Genomic DNA, 18822 nt, shown 5'->3' on the forward strand with positions numbered 1-18822 from the left:
AAGGCTGTCCTAGAACATCCTATGTAGACCAAGGTGGCCATGAATTCACAAAGACCCACCTGCCTCTGCCTCCTGGTGCTGGGATTAAAGCTGTGTATCACCATGCTTGGCCTGCCTTAATATAGTTGTAAACACAAGGACACAGACTCAAATGTAAATAATATGGTATTTAAAAATATGCTTACAAAAAACCCCAAATAACAAACAAAAATAAAAAAGAACAAGAGGCAGAGACGGGCAGATCTCTGTGAGTTCGAGGCCCGCCTGATTTACATAACTCTCATTATGAGTTTCAGGACAGCAGGACTACATAGAGACCCTGTCTAAAAAAAAAAAAAAAAAAAAAATCAAAAAGCAGGAAAAAGAAAGAAGAATCAAAAAAGTATATCAAGGCACATACTTTAAACCACATACAAATGTACAGAAGTTGGTGAAAAAAAAAAAAAAAGAAAAAGCTTTCTAAATAATCCTGATAACCTAGAGTGGACCTTTCCCCAGCCATCATGATAGAAAAGAGAAGCAGCTCCCTTACACACACCACACACTGATAAATACACATTTATAGAAGGTGGTTTTATTTATTTATTTTTGGTTTTTCGACTCAGGGTTTCTCTGTGTAGCCCTGGCTGTTCTGGAACTCACTCTGTAGACCAGGCTGGCCTCAAACTCAGAAATCCACCTGCCTCTGCCTCCCAAGTGCTGGGATTAAAGGCATGCGCCACCACCGCCCAGCTAGAGGGTGGTTTTAAAAGTTAATAAAAGGAGCGGCAGCCAGGTTGCTCAAGCCTGTAATTCCTGCACCTGGGAGGCGGAATCAGGAGGATCAGGAACTCAAGGTCATCCTTGGCTACACATGAACTTTAAACCAGCCTGGAACACAGGAGATCCCGTCTCAACAAAGGAACAACAAAAAGAGAGAGGGAGGGAGGAAGGGAGGGAGGGAGGGAGGGAAGAAGAAGGAAGAAGAAGAAGGAAGAAGAAAAGAGAAACCCAATAGTTGATAAAATAAAATCGATGTCATTATTGTAACAGGTGACGTTCAAATGGTTTTAAACCACCATCAATTGGAGCGGCAAAATACTGGGTCTTTGCCACTGCGCATCCTGCATCATCATTTATTTCCACAGTTTTTTTTTTTTTCTCTTTTCTTCATTCTACCATAGTGTCACCCGGTGTCAATATATCCTCCCACACTGAACGTGCACATGGACATTCATAGCAGCATTACAGTGTGTGTGTGTGTAGAGACCTCCCAAGTGTCCATCAACAGGCGATGTGGCTGGAATAGCATTCCTTTAGGAAAAGACAGAAAGTCCTTCTAAATAGCAAAACAGTCACTAGGTAGCGCTGGCAGAGGTCCCTCCGCCACGGAATAGTTGACAGCCGTGCCTGGCTGGCTCCATCGCCTTCCCGGGCCTACAGAATACTGATTGGCTGAGCTCAGTAAGGGGCGGGGCGAAGCTCAGCGGGACGGGAAGAAGCCCGGTCTCGCGAGATCCTGTTGGTTCCGCATTTCGGCTCCTGAGAGGTGTGGGAGGCAGCGCAGAGGAGTCCCCGGTCTGTCCTGCTTCGTGGCGGCTGGAACCCAGTACCAAACTCGGGCCGTGAAGCTTCGGCGGCCCTGTTGAGCCGCGGACCGTCCTCTGCTTCCCGGTGCCCGCGGCGGCGCCGTGTCTGACGGGGCGGGGGCCACGGCCCCTCGGGCTAGCGAGGATGAGCTTCCTCTTGTGAGTGGGCCGGGCCGGGGCGGGGCGGGTGTCGATCGGCAGGGCCGGGCGGAGGGGCCAAGCGGAGGGCGGAGCCGGACGTGGGTCTGCACCGGGCCTGCCGCCTCGGAAACGGCACTGACCCGACCTCCGACCAGACGAGGCTGAGAAAGAAAAGTGGTGTTCCGCAGGTTTACATTTGAGAAGAGAGCTTTCCACCTTACAGTGTGACTTGTCGCTTATCCCAGGCAGGGCTCGAACCTGGGTCCCTCCTGTCTCAGCTTTCCAAGGAGCCAGGATTGCAGCCTAGGCCACCAGGGCAGGCCTGCTTTAAATGTGGGTTTTTTTTTTTTTTTGTTTTGTCTTGTTTTTGTTGTTTTGTTTTGAGAAAGGGTCTTGCTGTGTAGCCCAGGCTGGCCTCGAGCCCCACCTGCCTCTGCCTCCTGGAAGTTGGGATTAAAGGTGGGCGTTTCATCTCGGCCCAAATGTGAATTTTTTTTAAAGTTTTATTTTTTGAGAACTTAATAGATGGGTATTTTCATTTCTAACTCCTCCAGTGTCCTCTCATCTCCCATTCAAATTCATGTCCATATATATATATGTGTGTGTGTGTGTGTGTGTGTGTGTGTGTAAAACATCTATATTATATAACTATATATACACACATATATATATATATACACACATATATACACATATATGTATATATATACACATATATGTGTATATATGTGTGTATATATATATGTGTATATATACATATATGTGTATGTGTGTGTGTATATATATATATATATAAAGATGTATATTATATACATACCTACTGAATCCAGTTACTGAGTTACTGTTGTCTGTATGTACTTGAGTAGTCAGTCTGAGCTTGTCCCTGAAAACCCTGACTCTTCCTGTGGACTGTCCATAGCTCTTCAACCAGGTGAGGTAAATGTGAGTTTTTATTTAGAACTTAAAACTGATCGACAGTTTATCCCGCTCTTAATGCTGCTTCGAGCATCTGGTTACAGGTTTTTGGGTGTGTGTGTGTGAGTGTGATGGTATCCCCTGGGTATTAGTGAATTTTTACATGTTAGCCTTTAAGTTACCGCCAAGCCTTTTAAAGCCTGCACTGCGTTTTACATCCCAATCTCACTGTAGGAGTTTTCAGAATTATCCAGTTAGCATCTGTCTGGCAGTTGCCTTTGTTATACCTGAGTGTGAAGTGGAATTTATTGATTTACATTCTCCCAATGACCAATAATGTTAAACATCTTTATGTGTGTGTGTGTGTATTTTCAGGCCATTTGTGGATAAAGTCTGTTGAGATCCGTTTCCTATTTAAAATCAGATTGTTTTTTATTTTGTTAGCACCCGTTAATTGTACAAATTAATGGCTTTCGCTGTGGCATTTCCATGTGTGTGTACGGTGCAGTGGTTGTGCCTGCCTGCCTTTTGGGTTTGAGTTGTAAGCATTCTTTATGATATTTTGGATGTGAGTGTCTCATTACATCTGTGACTTAAAAATAGTTTCTTCCATCCTCATTATTTTAAGTGTTTCGATGGCATCATTTGAAGAATAAGTGCATTTTTCAAAGATTTATTCAGTTATTTAGTTGTTTTTTTTTTGTTTTTTGAGACAGGGTTTTACTATGTAGCTCTGGCTGTCCTGGAACTATGTAAATCAGGCTGACCTCCTAGAGATCTGCCTGGTTCTCCCTCCTGAGTGCTGGGATTAAAATGTGTACCAGTATGCCCAGTTTAGGATTTATCTTCACTTTATGAGTATGGGTGTTTTGCCTGTGTGTGTGTGTGTGTGTGTGTGTATGTATACAACATGTGCATTCAGTACCCATGGAGGCCAGAAGAGGGCATCAGATCCCCTGGGACTGGAGTTGTGGGTGGTTGTGAGCCACCATGTGAGTGCTGGGAACTGTATACCCCAGTCATCTGCAAGAACAGCAAGTGTTCTTAACTACTGAACTGTTTCTTCAGCCCTTGAAGCACAAACCTTAATTTATAGTATGAAGATCATATTGACTCTTAAGAAATCACTTTGTTAATTTTCCATATTTAGTGTCCTGTTGCTCAGTTTCCTCTCGCGGTTCCTGGGATGATCTTCTAACGTAGTACTTACTGTATGTGGTTCTTTATGAAGTGTGGTATTTAGTTCAGTGCTTCCATAGTTTATCTCCTGCACTACCTAAAACTGACTGTCACAGATAAGGTGTGAGCCCACAGGTCTGCTCCCTTCCCTTTCTTAGATGGTGTCACAATTCTGATATGTATTATTTTAATGCTTTTTCTGTTTTGTTGTTGTTTGTGCTTTCTATGGGTTAACAAAATAGACTTTGTTCTAATTTGGTTCTGTAATGTGTTCAGCTATGCTTTGACTCTTGAATATATGTACCCATTACATTATTTTCACTGTACAGCATCCCATGATGTGGCTATTCCCCCCATATCTACAAGTGCATGGAAGGAGTAGATTTGCATTGTTAATTTGCATTGCAATCTATAGTGCATCCACCCCCACCCCCTGGTTAAATGCTCTGGTGGATGGGATATAATAGGTTGCCTTATGCAACAGGTTGTGCTGCTGTTCCTGTGTTAACATTTTTAAATTTTTACTTGTTTCATATATGTAGATCTGTGAGTGTGGAGTAGGCACAAGTGTGCGATGTTGTTTCCCTGATGCACAGAGAATAGAAGAGGGCATTGGGGGCCTTCTATTACCTTTTGCCTCTTCTCTAAGGCAAGGTATCTTTTTGAAATTGGAACTTCTTTTTTTTATCCCCACTAGGCTGGAAGCCAGCATGTGCCAGAAATCCTCCTTGTCTTATTCTCTTGCTGTGAAGAGATCCCAAGGCCAGGGCAACTCTACAAAGGAAAACATTCATTTGGGCTTGCTTACAGTTTTAGAGGTTTAGTTCATTGCCATCATGGTGGGGAGCATGGCGCCACACCTGCTGACATGGTACTGGAGAAGTAACTGGGAGTTTTATATTGGAACTGCAGGAAGAAAGAGAGAGAGAGACAGAGACAGACTGGGACTGGTTTGGGCTTTTGAAACCCCAAACCCAGCCCCAGTGACACACTTCCTCCAACAAGGCCACACCTCCTATTCCTTACAAACAGTGCCACTCCCTAAGTATTTAAATACATGATCCTAAGGGCCCATTCTTATTCTCACTGTCATGGTCCTGGTGCCTCCCCATTACCATGTAAATAGTACTTCACATTGTCCAAACAACATATAAGCCTCTCGTTTTTTGATTTTATCAGTTGTTTCTAGTTGACCTTACTCATTTCTTGACAATATTCTCCCTAAGTACCCTAAAGCACTAGCACTTCCTAGAGTCAGATTGCAGGTGGTCCTTATGTTGTGCAGCACTAGGCATGTCATCTAGTCATAACTAGGCAGTCATCTAGTCTGTGTTCTTGCTTTTTATAGGGGTGTGTGTGTGTGTGTGTGTGTGTGTGTGTGTGTGTAAATGGAGCGCCCAGGGCCTCCTTAATGCTGGACAAACGTTTGACACTACTGCATTCATTTTTGTCATCATCCCCTCTTCCTTCTTGGCCTTTTTTTAGAGAGCACTTTTTAATTGATCAGCTTATTTATTCCAATATTTATTTATTTGTGTGTGTATCTGTAAAAGCAATACATGTTGACTGCTTAGCCATCTTTCTAGCCCCCAATAGAGCTGTTTATACACTTAAAATACCAGTCTTCTTTCATTCTAAAAATTCATACATTTTTACCTTTAACCCAACAGCAGCAGCCGCTCTTCGAAAACATTCAAACCAAAGAAGAATATTCCAGAAGGGTCCCATCAGTATGAACTCTTAAAACATGCAGAGGCAACTCTCGGAAGTGGCAATCTGAGGCAAGCTGTTATGTTGCCCGAGGGAGAGGACCTCAATGAATGGATTGCTGTTAATAGTAAGTTTTTATGAACATTAATTTGTTGATTTATAGAGTTTGCTAAAATCTTATTTAATGGATTTTCTTTTATAGGTGTGATTATTATAATATAACAGCTATCTATAAAATACATTTAGACTTTACCTGTCAAAGGACTTGGTTGTGTGGTTGAGTGGAGACACTTGAGTGCTGTGTGCTTATGGGTACTTGGTGAGAATATCCTGAAGAAATGAGTGAGGTCAACTCCAAAAGTACATGGACAGTAGGAGACATATGTTTGAACAATGTGAAGTACCACTTTTTTTAGGGAAACCCTATTTTTGATTTTACTCAAATTATCAAGTTTGGGCTGGAAAAATGGCTCAGTGGTTAAGAGCCCATGCTGTTCTTGCAGAGGACACAGTTGGTCTCCCAGCACCCATATGGGGCAGCTAGCTCACACTTGCCTGTGACTAGCTGTAGGGAATCCAACAGTCTCTTTTGGACTCACATGGACATCCCACACGCAGATACTGAAGCTGAACCAATTTAAACTTATCCCCAGCTAGCTTACAAATAAATGAGACTCAGACTATGGCTATTTGGCCTTGACAATTACTGGGAGGTAACTCCTAATCTACTTTTCTAACTGCTGTCCTGGCTACCTCTCCAGTGGTGTACCCCAGATACTTGCTGTTTCTCCTGGCCTCTGGCTCATAGTCCATCTCCTCTCATGGCAGCTTCTTCCCCTTCTCTCCTTCTTCCTCCTCCTCTTGATTCTCCACCCCCAACCAGGTAACTCAAAACCCACCTACCTCTAAACTTTCCAGTAATTAGCTATTGCCAATTTTTATGTAACCAATTTTAAATTAAGGAACAAAGTTTGCACAACAAAAGCTTGTAAATGTGAGAATTTACTCAATAGGCCTAGACTTTCTGATACAGAATTCAGCATTACAGTCTACAGCAACAGACCAAACCTCAACAGATACAAATCATATAATTTAATATGTTTTAAAATTAAATCTCAATTATGTTATTCTGAAGACATGTGTTGGCCTCCTGCAGTTTTAGATTTTTCTTTGAGATTTAATTGATCTAAACTGTCTATTGAAACCTTTTGGTCTCTGGCCAGTAAGATGGTTCATCTGGTAAAGACACTGTTGCCAAGCCTGAGTTCATTCCCTGTCATCCACATGGTGGAAGAGGACTGACTCCTGGAGATTGTCTTCTGAGACACACACACACACACACACACACACACTTGTGTATGTACACACACAGTAAATAAAATGTAAAATACAAAACAAACATCATATACACATACATACGTACACACACAAACAAAATACTTTTGGTTCCAGAATTCCTGTATTCCCTTAAAAATGACTGGGAGGTCTGGACAGTTGGCTCAGTGTTTAAGAGCTTATACTGCTCTTTAGTTCCCCCACCCATCTCCGGCTGAAACAAGAAAGGGTTTTGGTGGGACTTCCCCTTTAAATTGAGAGCTGAACATTAAACTTTGAGCCTTGATCAGAGAACTTTGTCTTGGCTTCATATCTTCTTGCCTTCGACCGATCCCCTTTTATTCCCAGCCCCACTTTCAGGTGAACCCAGTTGATCTGTGGCTGCAGGTGGTTACACCCACCCACATCAGAAGTCTATAATTCCAACTCCTGGAGGATCTAACATCTCTATCCTGAGTTCATGTGTAAAATTCCTCCCCCACAGTAAAAATAGGTTTTAAAAAACATTACTGAGCATGGCAAAGAACTGTTTGTTTGTTTTGGATTTTTTTTTAATTTGTTTTGAAATAGGGTTATTCCATGTAGCCCTGGCTGTTCTGGAACTCATCTGTAGACCAGGCTGGCCTCAAATTCACTCTTCCTCTTCCTTTTTTTGTTTGTTTGTTTGTTTTGTTTTTCTTTATTTTTTTTTTTTATTTTCTTTTCTTTTTTTTTTTTTTTTTTGGTTTTTTTTTTTGGGTTTTTTTTTGGTTTTTTTTTTTTGGTTTTTTGAGACAGGGTTTCTCTGTGTAGCCTTGGCTGACCTGGAACTCACTGTGTAGACCAGGCTGGCCTCAAACTCAGAAATCCGCCTGCCTCTGCCTCCCAAGTGCTGGGATTAAAGGCGTGCACCACCACCGCCCGGCTTTGTTTTGTTTTTCAAGACAGGGTTTCTCTGTGTAGCCTTGGCTGTCCTGGAACTCACTGTGTAGACCAGGCTGGCCTCAAACTCAGAAATCTGCCTGCCTCTGCCTCCCAAGTGCTGGGGTTACAGGTGTGCGTTACCACTGCCCGGCTTTCACTCTTCCTCTTGTGTGCTGGGATTAAAGGTGTGTGCCAGTATTGCATAGCTCAGAATTTTTTTCTTAATCCATTTTTGAAGAAACTTGGAAAACCCTAGTTTTTTTAGGTACTCCTTTAGACAAGAGCATAGCATTTTGAAAAACGTTCCAAGTCTTGATGATTTTCTTTATATTCGTCCTTTCTTAGTATCCTCTGGATAAGCAGAAGTTCCTTTGGAGTGTCTCCCTGACTCCCTCAGTTCTTCCAGATGTTACCTTTTCTCTGAACGTCTAGAACTTATGTTGCCATGTGGGTCCCATTTCTGTCTTATATTATTCGTCGTTTAAGCTCTTCTGTTACCATAGACCCTATACTAGGTACTTGACTCTTTTTGAGTGATCTTCAATATGCTGGAGGCCTCGTGGTAATGTTAAAGCAGTTGTTTGAAATGTACAAGACAGCTTGTAATTTCTCACTGAATTTGTTCTATAAAATCTTTTTTTCTTTCCCAACAAATGATAGTATCTTGTAGTTTAGGTATGACTCTTTCAACTCCTTGGAGCTAATCAAAGACTATATTCCAGTGACTTATTAGGTACTAGTAGATTAGCTGCAGTGTTTTAAGTCAGGTGGATATGGCACTGTGCTTCTGTAATTCTAGTTGCTTAGGAGGCTGAGGGAGGAGGATTGCATGAGCCCAGCTGTTCAAGACTAGCCTGGGCAACATAGATCCCACTTTAAAAAAGAAAATATTACTCCTTTTTTCTTTGGCTGAGAAGTTTGTTTGGTTGTCATGGTTTGTGTGGCAGACACTTAACACAACTGTACCTTCGTTTCTGCAGCTGTGGATTTCTTCAATCAGATCAACATGTTGTATGGAACCATCACAGAATTCTGCACTGAGGCCAGCTGCCCAGTCATGTCAGCAGGTCCCAGGTATTATAACTGATAAGTACTAAATAATACAGACTATTCTAATCTGTTTCTTCCTGTAGAGACAATTCTGTGTCTGAGTTCTTGACTACTCAGCAGTAACTCTTGCTGTTAACTACTTAGGTATATGAGTACTCAGTGTTTAATATTTATATTGTAATTATGTTGTTCTAAGAGTAAAGTATAAATTTTGAGTTAGGGGCTAGTGAGATGGCTCAGAGAGTATAAAGGCAGTTGCTGCCAAGCCTGGTGACCTACACTGCTTTCTTAGGTGGAAGGAAAGAACTGACTCCTACAAATTGTTCTCACATGTACTGTCCACACAAATGTAATTCATCCCCAATTGTTTTTTTAAAAAGAGTTTAATTTCTTACAAGAATTTTTAAGTGGTCTTAAAATATTTGCTCATTTTTTTCCTGGTACCTATATAGTATTAATGAAAGTAGCTGCACACCCAGAAGTAAGTATCTTAAAGAAGTAAGTCTTAAAGACGCTGACTTAAAAATAGGCTGAGGGTTTCCTATAACTTTTTTTTAAGGTTTATTTTACGTATATGAGTACACTGTAGCTGTCTTCAGACACACCAGAAGAGGGCATCAGATCCCATTACAGATGGTTGTGAGCTACTATCTACAAACTGATTTAAAGTTTACACTGTGGTTGCTGGGAATTGAACTCAGGACCTCTAGAAGAGCAGTCAGTGCTATTAACTGCTGAGCCATCTCTCCAGCCCCCTTCCTATAACTTTACTTAGTAGAGTCACATAAAATTTCAGTGGACAGACTGTGAACCTGCTTTGATTACAGGTTGTCCATGTTAAGGTTTTAACAGCTGTCATTAACACTTTGTTGTTCTCTGCAGGTATGAATACCACTGGGCAGATGGCACTAATATTAAAAAGCCAATTAAGTGTTCTGCACCAAAATATATTGACTATTTGATGACTTGGGTTCAGGATCAGCTTGATGACGAAACTCTTTTTCCTTCAAAGATTGGTAAGTTAACACTCTTGGAGCAGCCTTTCTTTGTGAGTGATGACTGAAATCTTTAAATGCTCTATTACTTTACATCAGTTTAACAGAGAAGGCCACACTCTGCGAAGAACTTGTATCTATGTATATTCTCCTAGCATACCCACTTGTTTTCTTCATACCAGTTAATACTTATTGTTTAATCTTTTCCAGTTTGATTAAATTGGATCTATTTTAAAATAAAAGGTATTCTATGTGTGTGGTGTGAGTGTAGGATGTGTGTACGACAGCATATGTGTGCGGGTCAGACAACTTTTTATGTGTGTGGTGTGAGTGTAGGATGTGTGTACGACAGCGTGTGTGTGGGTCAGACAACTTTTTATGTGTGTGGTGTGAGTGTAGGATGTGTGTATGACAGCGTGTGTGCAGGTCAGACAACTTCTTGGATTTGGTCCTTCTGCCTTTACATGGTTTTTTAATTTTTGCTTCAAGACAGGATCTCGCTATGTAGCCTTGGCTTTTCTGGCATTCACTATGCAGACCAGGCTGGCCTGGAGTTCACAGACATCTGCCTGCCTCTGCCTCCCCACTGTTGGGAATAAAGGTCTGTGTCACTGTGTCCAGCCTTTACATGAGTTTTGAAGATCTAGTTCAGGTCATTCGGCTTTTATGGCAAGTACCAAACCCGCTGAGCCATGCCACTGGCCCTAAACTTTTGTTTTAATGACCATTTAAAAATACCAACAAAGGGGCCAGCATGATGGCTCAGTGTGTAGAGGTACTTACTACCAAGCCCGGTGGGCTGAGTTGGATCTCTGCGACCTACATGGTAAATGGAGGTTGTCCTCTGACCTCCACATGTGCTTTACAGCACACGCATAGGTACACGTCTGCACGCACATATTAATGGGATGGAGTACTTTTTGTTTCATTTACATTTTCTGTTCTTTTCATTCTGTTTTTTTTTTTTTTTTTTTTCATTTACATTTTATGTCCTTTGTGTGTTATAGGTATTTGGTCTTTGTCATATAAGCTGTATGTTTTCTTCCCTAGGGTACCCTTGATTTTGTTTATGGAATGTTTTGCAGTATACACTTCTCTTATTTTGCTCATCTCTTTTAAAACGTGGGGTGTTTTGTTGTTGCTTTTTGTGGTGCTAGGGATTGAAGCCCGGCCTTGTGTGCTAGGTTCATGTTCTGCCCTGAGCTCTGCTCAGAGCCCCAGATTACATTTGACAGTAAGAAAGTTATTACTTTTTTTGTGCTGGGGCTTAAACCCAGGGCCCCTCATGTGGTTGATCACATGCTCTGCCTACCACTAAGTTATACCCCAACTTCTCCATTTCTTTTTAAAAATGTTCTACTAGGAGAACTACTGTTTTTGTTTTTGGTATGGTAGTGAAGAGTGAAGTCAGCCTGCCTACAGTTCCTGGGGCTCTGAGCAAAGTCAGGACCTCTGGAACTGCTGAGCCAGCTCTCCAGCCCCCTTAGCATATTTTAAGTTATTAGCAAGATGGGAATCTTAAGAGGAAAGATGTTTGATTTTAAAACCTGTTTTTGTGGTATTTCATATTAACATTTTGCTCTGAGAAACCACTCATAAACTTCAGTGTAATGTTTGAAAAGTCAATTTAGGCAAGACTAGGAGTTGGGAATACCATAAAAATATACAAGATGTATTATATCAAGCTTCTAAGGGCTGACTAAAGAAAAAGGTAAGATGCATGGTAGGAGTGCTGTTAAGCCTCCCTTTTCCAAGAGGTTCAAAGGTATTTCTGAGGAACTGGTTTTTGAAGTTAACTTTTTTTTTTAAAGATTTGTTTGTTTGTTTGTTTTATGTATGAGTACACTGCTGCTCTCTTCAGACACGCCAGAAAAGGGCATCAGATCCCATTATAGATGGTTGTGAGCCACCATGTGGTTGCTGAGAATTGAACTCAGGACCCCTGAAACTGACTTTTTGTCGGGCCTGGGACTCACTGTAGAGTTGATGGACTCTCAGAGATCCACCTGTCTCTGCCTTAAATTAAAGACAAACACCACTTGCTTGGCTGGCAGATGCCATCTTAGTTTTTCTTAGTGTTGGTTTGTGTAGCTAGCACTGGCTCGCTGGCGTTCTGTCCATAAAGGATTTGGTTCTGTTATCCAAAATTGTCCAGAGTTTAGCCACTCGCCCCATGGCTACTGCTTGGAGAGGTCCCCACACCTCCCAGTTTTTCTCATGAGGTATTTCTTTTCTTTGAGAAAGAAAAAAGCCCCCTTCTGTTTCAGGAAGGATCATCCTTTTTAGGATAAAGGAAAGTGAAGACTTACTTTTCAGAGTAATGTACAAGATGAGGTATCTCTACCTACATAGATGATAGTAAAGACTTGAGTGGTATATGTTTAGGAAAATTTCCATTTCTAAATTCTTTTCCTATTACAAACGACAAAAGTGATGTTTATAATCAAAGTGTGTATTCTTGTTGCATCTGATCTTAGAGAGAAACTCTGATGTTAAACAACTGACATGTTCATTTGAACTGTGACATAGCAGTCTCTATACCTGTGTTTTAGGCAATCAATGTGGTGTGTGAAGAATTCTTAGTTTGGGATTTCCCTTGCTCTGTGAATGTGTAAGCTTGTGTGCTACAGTTGATCTAGATAGCGTCAAGACTTGTGCATTCTGACTTGATAAAAGACTGATAGGCGTGTATTCAATTACAGGTGTCCCGTTTCCCAAAAACTTTATGTCTGTGGCAAAGACTATTCTGAAGCGTCTCTTCAGGGTTTATGCCCATATTTACCACCAGCACTTTGACTCTGTGATGCAGCTGCAAGAGGAGGCCCACCTCAACACCTCCTTTAAGCACTTTATTTTCTTTGTTCAGGTAGGTGAGCCATAGTGAGCTCTGGGCCGTGGACTTGGACCTTGATAACTCAGTAAAAACATTGTCTTATTTACAGATGTAGAATGTCTAAGTTTAAGCTTTTTTTTTTTTTTTTTTTTTTTTAAGTTTAAGCTTTGTTCTGTCTCCAGTTTTGTTCTCTTCTTAACACTGTTTCATTGATTCATGAAGCAGTATAGAAGGGCAGTTTCTCTGGGATGGAGAGGTGGCTCAGCAGTTAAGCAAGAACACATATAGTTACTGCTGAGGACCTGGGTTCAGTTCCCAGAGCCCATATCAGGAGGCTCACAATGGGCTGGAGAGGATCCAGCATCCTCATCTAGTTTCTGCAGACATATGCACACATGTGGTTTACATAAACTCATGAAAGCTCATGTATACACCTAAAATAGAGAACTAAATCTTTAAAAACAAAAGAAAGGAAGAAAGGCAGCATCCCACTTTGGACTGGTACCTAGGGCTTTCTTTGGTCATCCAGGTTTGTGGCCTATTGCCTGTGAGCACTAACAGAATTAGAACTTTAAAAGGTCAAATAAAGGTATTTGAAAAAGACACTAAGAATTATCAGAGCATGATGCCATATCTCTCTAATCCTAGCCAGACCTTGTTTCAAAAAACCAGAAAAGAAAGCTGGAGAGACAGGTGGCTCAGCAGTAAAGAACACTTTCTGCTCTTGCGGAGGACTTGAGTTCAGTTTTTAGCACCTGCATTGGGGAGCTCACACCCACCTTAACTACAGCTACAGAAAGTCTGATACCTACTTCTGCTCTCTTCAGATACCCCAACATGTGTGGCTAATACACACTTGTGCTAAATTTTTTTAAAAAGCAGAAAATGAAAACAGGACTTTTTTTTTAGAGCTAGACAATTCTGTATGTAAATTATCATTTTATAGTATAGAAAACTGGTAGCTTTTTAGTGATTATTGTGTATTATGGCTCTGTGTATAATGGAAAGGCTATACCACACTTAATATTTTTCTTTTTCCTTGTGTGTGCACACTTGTGTATGTTTATATGTATATGTATAAAAGTAGAAGTTGACTTCTCATGAGGTAGCTATTATCAGAGGTTTAGTTTGTAATTTTCAGGTCATTTCTGTATAAGTTCATGTATTTCATTTTGGTGGTTAGCACAGTGGTGAGGATCATCCCATAGCTGCAGTTCCTCTCACCCCACAGTTGGTTAGGAAGGGAGCCTGATGTCCCAATACTGTAAAAGTCATGAGTCATGTGTTGGTCTTTCTGGGGCCCAGTCACACCTGGTGATCTTATAAGTCACCAGATACTGTTGACACTGTAGAGATTCCAGGATTTTAGGAGCTATGTGTCAGGAAATGTGGAGGAAGACCAGCATATGTCACAGCATCACCAATGTTTTAGTTTTTAAATTATATGTATATGTGTATGTATGGTGTGTGTGTCTGTGCATGTGGGTACACATGTAGATGGAAGCCAGAAGTCAACACTGGGCATCTCACAACACTAGGCATTACTGGTTCAGCTAGACTCCTGGCCAGCAAGCTCCAGCGATCTTCCTGTGTCTACCTCCCCAGCACCATGGTCACAGTACTTTATCTGGCTTTCTTGTGTGACAAGCATTTTACTAACGGAGCCTTCTCCTCAACCTGCACTTGTTTTAAAAAAAGACTAAAAACAGTCATTTTATAGGTCATAAAGGTCATTTCTTTGAGATTTCAGAAAACTAAGTTTAGGAAGCTCATTTCTGAAAAATATGGTTTTTGTTTTGGTTCCTTATTACATTTTTTTTTTTTTTATTTTTAGGAGTTTAATCTGATTGATAGGCGTGAGTTGGCACCACTTCAGGAATTAATTGAGAAGCTTGGATCTAAAGACAGATAAATGTTTCTTCTAGAACATAGCTACACTCTCCCTCTATCTACTGCTAGCACGCTCTCATTGCTGTCTGGTATGGACTAAGTGATACTGACTACAAGAAACCAGGATCAAAAGATCCATTGTGTCTGCAGAGAAAATTGTCCCAAAGGTAGGTTGGCTGGATAGCTTCAGAACAATCCATCGACACAGCTGAATCAGGTGCTGTGTGGCCACCCTGTTATGTTAGTGTCCTTCTTTGTTTTAATCTCATGACTAACCTGTAGTTCTTTGCTGAGCTTTGTTCAAGAAAATGAGCTTCTCCGTGTGACAGCATAATGGACATTGAGAATTCTCAGCAGCAACTTATTAGTAAGTTTCTAGAACAAACGTCTTAACAGATCAGTTTGCTTTGTTTTACAAATCAGCGGTGTTCTGTTTCTAAATCCCAACATTTAGAGTTTCTGTTTCACTTTGGATAGCCTTTGGTTCACATTTGTATACTGATGTTTTCTAGGCAAGAGTGTTATTTTTTTTAGCCATACATGATGGTCCATGCCTGTTACCTGACACTGTGGAGGTGGGAGGATCTCACACTTGAGGCTGGGTTGGGCTACATTGTGAAATTATTGCTAAAAAAAAAATTGTTTTGAAAAATCCATAAGGTGTAAATCACAGGCATATGTAGACTGAGATTAACCAAAGTTATTGTAAGTAACTTTACTTTTTAAACTTGTTTGTGATTGTCTTCATGTCTGACTATATGAGGAGACTGCATGGCAGATGTAATCTTTGTGGCTTCTGATGGCGCCTTCCCGGTTCTCATTTGAAACTCTTCACTCAGATTAATTTCATATGTAGCTTGGGGCAGAGATCAAGGAAACTTCCAAAATCCTGTGACACACTTGGGCCTCAAAATCACTGTTTTCATTGATGTTTCCTTGTAGTTCTTGAGGGACAGTAGAAAAGGTATTCAGAGTACTTGATTATTTCTTAATGATTCCATGTTTTATTGCAACTTGAAACTTACGTTTCTGTTTAGAAATGCACAGACTTCATAGCAATAAGGACAAAGGTCAAAACCACAGAATAGCTTTCGGGGGTGTGTGACAGCAGGTCTCCTTGGGCCTGTTAGAGCTGGAGACCCAGCAAGGGGAGTGAGTTGATAGCAACGTGGCTTCACTGTGTTACTGTGCACAGGCTGCAGTGAACTCTAGAGCTTCTATCCTACTTGTCTTTGTATCAAAACTTGAATTTTTCCTCATCCTGTCAGGATAAAAGACTCCTCTATTGGGGAAGTGCCTGTTTTTCATGTGGCCCTCATATCTAGTCAGTTCTGGCTGCTTCCTCATTGTACATGACATCCCAGGGATTCTGGACACTTGCCTAACAAGCAGTGCTGGAGTTTATCAGCATTGTGTGTCAGAGCTTGGACTTACACAGTGCCCACTGGCCTCCTACATGGCTTTATAAAAGTTAGAGTTGGTGAGGTTTTTGGTATTTATTTTGATTCCTCTAGACTATACTGGAAAGTATTGCTTAGAAACTCCAGTTTTAATAACTCACTTTCAGTATGTTCTTAAGTATACTCAGAATTTTATAGGAGCTGTTTTGTCTTTATTTTGGCTGAAATCACATATCACCATTAGAGGAATTCAAGTTGGGATAATGATTTAGGGAAAAAAGGACAGCTTGGAAACACCTCACAACCCAGGTGTATGCACAGGTCCAGATGTCAGCTGTTCTGCAACTGTATGACAGTCATCTGCAGACTGGAAGCCAGCGTCTAGATGACACCAAGAATGCATCACCCCTCAATCCCAGACTCCCATTTACTTGATTTGTTTTAGTCTCTCAGGAATGAAATTCTCTTTTTCAACCAGGGCCCAATCATTTTATGAATTCTGACACCCTCAGATCAAAGGTTTCTCTTTTCTCTGCATGTATTTCAGGTATAGAAATGCCCTCTCCATGACTAAGCTCCAGATGGATAGATGCTAGGATACAGAGGAGGCAACTCATTAGTGGAATATAAAGCAAAGCCTTGTTGGTGAAAAAGAGTGTCTCCATTTTTTGTTGTGACCCCCTTCTTTCTTTTTCTTCTGTCTTTAAAATGAAAACAGTGCTAGACTCCCAAACTAACCTGCCTTAATCAGCAGTGTGCACATGGCACTGTTGCTCCCCTCTGAGGCAAGAACATGGGAGGAAGATGTCTTTCTGTCTTTAGCTAGAGGGCCGATTTATAACATCTGAAGAAGTCAGCCTGTCCTGGGTTTATCTGCCTGCTCCACACCTCTTTGCCCCCTGGACTTTGTTGCAGTGGCTTCCGATTGCTTGGTGAATTCTGCCTTAGCCCTATGGTGCTTTAACTTCCAGGACTTTGAAAAACTTGGATATTGGGGGCTGGAGAGATGGCACATTGTTTAAAGCATTGGCTGTTCTTCCAAAGGACCCGGGGTCCAGTTCTCAGCACCCATATGGTGGCTCACAAGTGTTTGTAACTCAAGTTCTAATGGATCCAACTTTCTCACACAAACATGCATGTAGGACAAACACCAATGCTCATTTAAAAAAAAAAAAAAAAAAAAAAAAAAAGCTTAGACAATGATACATTTATAACAAAATAGTCATACTTCCTTGTGGCACATTTTTTGGTGTGTTAACAGCTACTCTTACTGTTACTCTGCTGACTGAATAAAGTGACTTACCAGCAGTCAGTTAGCCAGGGGTTCTTTTATCTGCAGGTTCTTGGCTTGCAGAGCTCTAGTTCACACAACTGCTCACTGGAGAACTGCAGGTCTCTGTTCTCCATGGTAGCAAAGGCACAAGCACAGTCCTGGTGGTGAGGTTTCCTGTTTCTACTCTTGGCTTCTCTCTGAGCCCCAAGATCATACTAGATAGACATAGCTTGGCTTCTCTCTGAGCCCCAAGATCATACTAGACATAGCTTCTCAGACATGATGTCAATACCTCAGGTGCATAAACAAATCAGGACCGAAGACTATAGGCCCTACCAGTGTGTGTCCAGTCATGGTTTCAGGGCTCCTCTGCTCTCTGCAGGCATCCCCAGTTAGTATGGGGCCCTGAGCACTGCCAGCCTGGACTTGAGCTGCAGAGCACCGTCAGCAGTCATGGTCTTCCTTCCTAAGGACAGCGAGCGTTCTGACAGTGAAGGAAACGCTAGTCTTTTGGTCTTCCTGATTTTACATTCAGTTTTGATGCAGGGCTTTGTTGGGCTTTGGAGCACATGTGGCAGCAGTAATTTTACTGAAGCAACTGCATTGAAATTCATGCGGGTTTTCTCATCAGAACATATCCAATAAAGTATTCTGTAAAGCCGTTCTGGATGGCCAGTGTGCTCTGGGCTGATTATAGAACAGCATTCTTTGTTGGTCCGCATCAAAAATAGTTTGCATAACGTAGTCTTGGTTACCATCTAAAATAACTTAAAATATTCCTCACATAAAAAATTTATGTTGTATTTTTAAAACCTTTAGGGCTTTATCTATTTTTCTAAGTCGTTAACTGTACTTTTTAAAAAAGTATTTTGTATCTACTTTTGTAACTTCATCAGAATAAACTATATTGAAAGCAAAAATGGCTTTGATGTGTGTTAACATGCTTTTTAAATGTGGAAATAAGGTCTTGTGGGTTCTGTAGATATTTTATTACAGTTTAAATTTGGAGGGTTGTCTTTGCATACCATTTATGATCTACTTTCTTAAAGCTTAGGAAGAAGTTCCTAAATGAAACCGAATATAATGCCAGAGAGTATTCCAAAGAACAAGTTCCCCTTAGTGAAACCCACCCCAGACAGTCTCAGTCTGGGCATGCTTATGGGACTCCAGATCTTAACGATTCTTGGGAACGGGATGGAGACCGGAATCACTAATTTTCTTATCTGGAAGTCAAGTACTCCTGTACCCTTAAAACCCTTCCCAGCCAAAACAGTCACTTAGTATTATTTAGGACAGTTACTAACAAGCTCAGTGTATTAATCAGAGTTCCTTAGAACAGTAGGCCTCAACCTCTTTGGGAGTGTTGAATGACCCTTTCACAGGGTTCACCTAAAACCATCAGAAGACATTTACATTACAATTCATAACCGTAGCAAAATTACAGATACAAAGTAGAACAAAAATAATTTTATGGTTGGGAGTCACCACAATGTGAGGTCATAGCATTAGGAAGGTTGAGAACCACCGCTCTAGAAGAACAGAACTGATAAAATGAACGTATATCAGATTCTAGAATGGCTTACAGGTTGTGGTCCAGCTCGTCCCACAATGGTTGTCTACCAAGAAAAGG

The 18822-nt window shown here is 41.1% G+C and overlaps 1 protein-coding gene across 3 annotated transcripts; it reads left to right on the plus strand.

Annotated features, from left to right (window-relative positions):
• The first annotated feature begins 1457 nt into the window (after window positions 1–1457).
• On the plus strand, window positions 1458–18112 carry Mob1a (MOB kinase activator 1A). Of its 3 annotated transcripts, none has more exons than XM_034511685.2 (6): window positions 1458–1727; window positions 5474–5640; window positions 8732–8825; window positions 9684–9817; window positions 12499–12662; window positions 14464–18112. In XM_034511685.2, the coding sequence occupies exons 1-6, from the start codon at window positions 1714–1716 to the stop codon at window positions 14539–14541; spliced, it is 651 nt and encodes a 216-aa protein (XP_034367576.1). In that variant the 5' UTR covers window positions 1458–1713; the 3' UTR covers window positions 14542–18112. The 3 variants fall into 3 exon arrangements, with proteins under 3 accessions (XP_034367576.1, XP_034367577.1, XP_076796078.1); XM_034511686.2 differs by having other exon boundaries at window positions 1486–1727; window positions 5477–5640; XM_076939963.1 differs by lacking the exon at window positions 1458–1727 and adding an exon at window positions 1879–2042.
• Window positions 18113–18822: the final 710 nt, after the last annotated feature.

The sequence above is a fragment of the Arvicanthis niloticus genome, chromosome 9, assembly GCF_011762505.2.
Source record: "Arvicanthis niloticus isolate mArvNil1 chromosome 9, mArvNil1.pat.X, whole genome shotgun sequence".
Taxonomy (NCBI): Eukaryota; Metazoa; Chordata; class Mammalia; order Rodentia; family Muridae; genus Arvicanthis; species Arvicanthis niloticus.